We start from the raw sequence: 5,379 nt of genomic DNA, 5'->3' as shown, positions 1-5,379 counted from the left end.
AATCCATTGTACTCACAAGCCTAGGGGCGTGACCGTGCGCGGTTCGAAAGGGTGTGATAGCCAATCGCATGACGCAGTAGGCGGGCCCGAAGGTGCTGTGGGTCAAGTTGCTGTGCCGGGTAGGACTGTGGAAAACAAGAGGCTGTAAGTGCGTTGGAGAGAAACCATTTGGCTGTGGCAGACGGAGCAGATCCCAGCACCAGAGCCCGACACCCCGCAGCCGCCGCCTCTCACCGCACCAGGCAAGGCCCCAACAACTGCAGGCTGCCCCGAGGAGCGTCCGCACCGCTCCGTGCTGGTGACGGTGCCAGTGGGAGACGGGACGAGACGGGACGAGCCGTGGGGTGCGGCGCGGCGCGGCGGCTCCTGGGCGCTTGGCCCCGCGCGGGGGGCGGTGGTTTTAGGGGGGGCTTCTTGGTTCTCCAGGTCGGCAGGGCCGCGGCCGCGGGTTGGCGCGCGAGGTGGGGGTGGGGGTGGGGGGGGGAGGCGGTGGCATTTCGGGAGGGGGGTTTGTCGTTTCGGCGGGGCCGCTGGTGGGGGTGGGGTGGAGGCGCCTGTTGGTCCCGGGGAGGCCGCCCCGCCCCGTGGAAGTTTACTCAGAGTCGGAGGCCGCTTGGCTCCTCGGGAGAGGGAGGGGCCGGGCCCAGGGGATGGTGAGGCGGGAAGCCGCCGCTAGGGGATAGGCGGGAGTGGCCTCCGCCGCGGCCCCGCCCGGCAAGCGCCGCCGTCCCTTTCCTCACTCCGCGTCTCCTCCCCAAGGGCCCCGTGACCGCTTCCGCCATGGGCAAAGGCGACCCCAACAAGCCGCGGGGCAAGATGTCCTCGTACGCGTACTTCGTGCAGACCTGCCGCGAGGAGCACAAGAAGAAGCACCCGGACTCCTCGGTCAACTTCGCCGAGTTTTCCCGGAAGTGCTCGGAGAGATGGAAGGTGAGAGAGAGAGAGGGCCCGGGCCCGCGCCCGCCCACCGGCCAGGCCGCACCTCGGGGCGGGCGGGGCTTCCCTGCTAGCTCGGTGGAGAACGGTGCGGGGGTCTCGTGTCTGGGAATCGTGACTCCCCTCCCCCACCGCCTCGTCAGCCTGTTTCATGGGTTTATGGGAAAGAAAAGGATCCTCGGGTGCAGCTGCTGTTAGCTGTTAATGAGTCACCAGGCCTTTTAGCTGATCTAACGCCTCTTTTTGCAATGTGTCTGCAGACAATGTCTGCAAAAGAAAAATCAAAGTTTGAAGATCTGGCGAAAGGAGATAAAGCTCGTTATGACAGAGAGATGAAAAATTATATTCCTCCTAAAGGCGAGAAGAAGGGAAAGAAAAAGGATCCTAATGCTCCTAAAAGGCCCCCGTAAGTGTCTTCATCCGGGAATGAAAAGTGTATTTTCAGTTTTGGTCAGTGTGACACCTTTATTTTTCTTTCTTTCTTTCTTTCTCCCTGATCAGATCTGCATTCTTTCTCTTTTGTTCTGAACATCGTCCAAAGATCAAAAGTGACCATCCTGGCTTGTCTATTGGGGATACTGCAAAGAAACTAGGTGAAATGTGGTCTGAGCAGTCAGCCAAAGATAAACAGCCATTTGAACAGAAGGCAGCAAAACTAAAGGAGAAATATGAAAAGGTACACTGAAAACATCCAAGAACGTATACGCGGTTCAAAGTTTGAGCAGTTATAAATCAAATACTGCTGGCATGCTTTATGCTTTACAGAAGGGGGAAAAAAAAAACATCGCTAGCTCACAATCCTGAATAAACTACACACTGTGACAGAAAACGGAGGAACATTCAATTTCTCTAGAGATGGTTTAGATAAGGCCTTACTGTGTAGGGAAACACACAAATGTAAAAATATTCAGACCGTATATTGCAGGGGTTCTCAGTCTGCTCTGTACCAAAATTGCATCTTAAAATAGAAGACAGAAAAAGCAGGAAGGCTATCAGCCCCTGAAATCTGATCTGAGTATTCCTTAGGGGTGGGTCTTAAGTGCCAGGTTGAGACCCTTTCTCTTAAAGCATCTAATTCATATGTTGTACAGTTCATATGTTGAACAGTATAATGCAAACATTAAATTATGTCAGTCTCGGGATGTAATTCATTACTTGAAACTTAATGGCATCACTCTTTCAGGATGTTGCAGCATACCGTGCCAAGGGCAAGAGTGATGCAGGAAAGAAAGGTCCTGGTAGGCCCACAGGATCTAAGAAGAAGGCAGAACCTGAAGAGGATGAAGACGAGGAAGATGAAGAGGAGGAGGAAGACGAAGAGGAGGAGGATGAAGATGAAGAGTAAATGGATGTCCTGCTGTAAAGATTTGTGCTCGAAGTCCAATATTTTGCTAAGAATGTGAACTCAAGTGCAGCTCATTGTTAGCTTCAGTATAAAAAAAAAATTGTACAGAATTGTGTATAGGTAATGTGATTCTTTGTAGGGAGACCTATATTTTTTAATGTAAGTAGTAGCTTAGGGCCGCTACAGTTAGGTTCTTAAAAACAAAAAACGGATGTTGTGGAATGTTTCTGCATATTTAATGGTTTCTTTAAAATTCAGTGACTGAGATAGATAGTCTGATGTTTTTAGCAGAGTAAAACATAGGAAGTAGCAAAATAGCTGATCTTATATTTTGTAGAATATTGCATTGTATTACTTTTTTTAACAATTTTGTAATAAAATGATGTACATTACTGTGTTCTGCAGTTACTGCCTTGGAGCATCTTCTAAATACTTTAAGATCATAAAGCAATAAATGGACACACTTAGGTATTTATAATTTTAACACTTTAAACTTCCTTTACTTTTAAGCTCTTTTTGGGGTAGGACTGCCTAATCTAAATATATTATAATAATGGGGCCCTGATTCTAAATAGTGCTTCTCGATACTTCTGAGATGCTAGTAAGTGGCAGGACTGGTATTCAGACTTTTCTCATGTGAGTTGATTACGTTTTACATCATTGCTTGCTTGACACTGGCTTCCCTGTTCTGTTTGTAGTTATAAGTTAACAACTTTAGCAAAGTAAAATCCCTGAATGGAGGTTGGTAAATATTTTGTTTACAGAGGCTGTCTTTGCTGCCGAAAGAATTTTTTTTTTTTTTAAAAGATAACCTTTTTGTGGTGAAGATGTAGCCTTAAAGTTGTGAATACGCTTCCTTCTTAATGAAGATTAACGATTTTCTTTAATGACTTTGAGTGAAACAGTCCCTCCTTAACCGATACCATTAAATTACATTCAGTGAATTCTGCTAGCATAGGAGTGGTGGTATGTTGGTGTTGCACACCCCAGCTACACTGCCACCTTTTAAAGGAAGGATTGAGGGGTCCTAAAGCTTTGTCTAAAGATGTTCTGTAGCTGCCAATAGGTACAATGATAACAGCTTTACCTTACAATTTTTTTTTCCTGTACATGTTAAACTATGCAAGTGAAAACATAGTGCTAGAATAAGATGGTTTAACTATACTGGTGCTTTACTGGTGAGCTGATCCCTTCCCCTTAACAAAAGGGGACTTTACAACGTAATTTTGATGGTACTGGGAGCTATTACACTGATTCAAACAAAGGGACTCTGCTTTAAATGATCAGGTCCTTTATTCTGCTGTCTGTCTGCATAGGCTCAGAAACTTTTAAAGCACATGCTTGAATTTCTATGGTTTTTAGGGTCCTATTTCTCAAGTTCAGAATTAAAGAGGGCTTGTGGGTGACCCTATGCACTAGGTCAGTAGTTCTCAAACTTTATTGCCTTGGGGGCCCCCTTCTGACAAAAATTACTACATGACCCCAGGAGGAGGACTGAAGACCAAGCCACAGACGGGAGGGCATGTAACCTTAGCTCTGGGTGGTGGGGCTTGGGCTTCAGACTTGCTGGGACCCAGGCAAACCACCCTTGGTGACCCCCATTAAAATGGGATCATGACCCATTTTGGAGTCCCAAGCCACAGTTTGAGAACCCCATCTCTAGGTAGTAATACACTGAAAATGGCCCAAGTATCCCTTTATTAGACACAGGCAGATAGGCTAAATTTCAGTGAGTGGCAGTGTGAGCAGGCACTGAGGGTTCCACTGCCACTGAAAGGCAGCCTGGCAGATAGGGTGAGGGTAGCTGGGATTGCCCACTAGTGTTCAATGCTGAAATTGAGAAATATAGCCCTAAAAACATGATTTAAAACACTGATTCCAATAAATGGGATTTGGTATTAATGGACCCAGTTCCATCAAGATTATATGGGAAAGTCTCATTTTGTTAAAGGGGAGGGGTAGGTAGTAGCTACATTTTTTCTTTTTTTAATGGAAGAGGATGAGTCAAAGTTGAGAGCACATGGTCTAAAGCAGGGGTGGACAAACTTGCCCGTGGACCGCTTCTGGCCCATCAGATGCTTTATCTGGCCCTTGAGCTCCAGCTGGGAAGCAGGGTCGGGCGCTTGCCCTACTCTGCCTGCCTGGCACTCCCCAGCCCCCGACTCTCAGTTCCATTCATGAGCACCATCTTCTGGTATGCAGAGCCACACTGCACATGCGACTTAACCGTGCTGTTTCCGGAGTCAGAACCCCACCCCTACGCAGCAGCCCCCCCATCACCACCAGGCGGCAGCACGCCCCATCCCCTCACAGTTTCCTACGGCCCTACTCTCAAGAGCCTTGAAACCAGCCAGGGGGCCATACCCATCTCAACCCCCCCACCCATGCTACACCCCATAGAGTCCCTCTTCCCCACCATGTATTCATGCCTGCCCTACAATTTCCATACCCAGATGAAGTGAGCTGTAGCTCACGAAAGCTTATGCTCTAATAAATTTGTTAGTCTCTAAGGTGCCACAAGTACTCCTTTTTTTTTTTTTCAAATACAGACTAACACGGCTGCTACTCTGAAACCTGTCATACCCAGATGCAGGCCTCAGGCCAAAAAGTTTGCCCACCCCTGGCAAAGAGAGTACACTTACCAAATTTGTGGACCCTATCAAGCTGTGAGAGGTTGCAAGTGCTTTGGAGGATAGGATTAAAATTCAAAATGATGTGGACAAACTGGAGAAATGGTTCAAAGTAAATAGGATGAAATTCTATAAGGACATATGCAAAGTACTCCACTTAATCAGTTGCACACATACAAAATGGGAAATGATTGCCTAGGAAGGAGTACTGCGGAAAGGGATCTGGGGGTCATAGTGGACCACAAACTAAATATGAGCCAACAGCATAATGCTGTTGCAAAAAAAAAAAAAAAAACAACAACGACCAACCAAACATCATTCTAGGATGCATTAGCAAGAGTGTTGTAAGCAAGACTTCACGCTGATTAGGCCTCAACTAGAGTATTGGGTCCACTTCTGAGCGCCACATTTCAGGAAAGATGTGGAAAAATTGGAGAGTCCAGAGCAGAGCAACAAAAAGATTAAAGG

General features: G+C 47.3%; 1 protein-coding gene across 1 annotated transcript; it reads left to right on the top strand.

The window, feature by feature from the left end:
* Positions 1–113: 113 nt before the first annotated feature.
* On the top strand, positions 114–2,673 carry HMGB2 (high mobility group box 2). The gene is made up of 5 exons (XM_038398663.2): positions 114–242; positions 760–930; positions 1,197–1,342; positions 1,438–1,612; positions 2,120–2,673. Exons 2-5 carry the CDS (start codon positions 781–783, stop codon positions 2,279–2,281), a joined length of 633 nt encoding a protein of 210 aa, XP_038254591.1. The 5' UTR covers positions 114–242; positions 760–780; the 3' UTR covers positions 2,282–2,673.
* The last annotated feature ends 2,706 nt before the right edge of the window (positions 2,674–5,379 follow it).

The sequence above is a fragment of the Dermochelys coriacea genome, chromosome 4 (genome assembly GCF_009764565.3).
Source record: "Dermochelys coriacea isolate rDerCor1 chromosome 4, rDerCor1.pri.v4, whole genome shotgun sequence".
Taxonomy (NCBI): domain Eukaryota; kingdom Metazoa; phylum Chordata; order Testudines; family Dermochelyidae; genus Dermochelys; species Dermochelys coriacea.
This window is presented reverse-complemented; position numbering and strand designations above follow the sequence as displayed.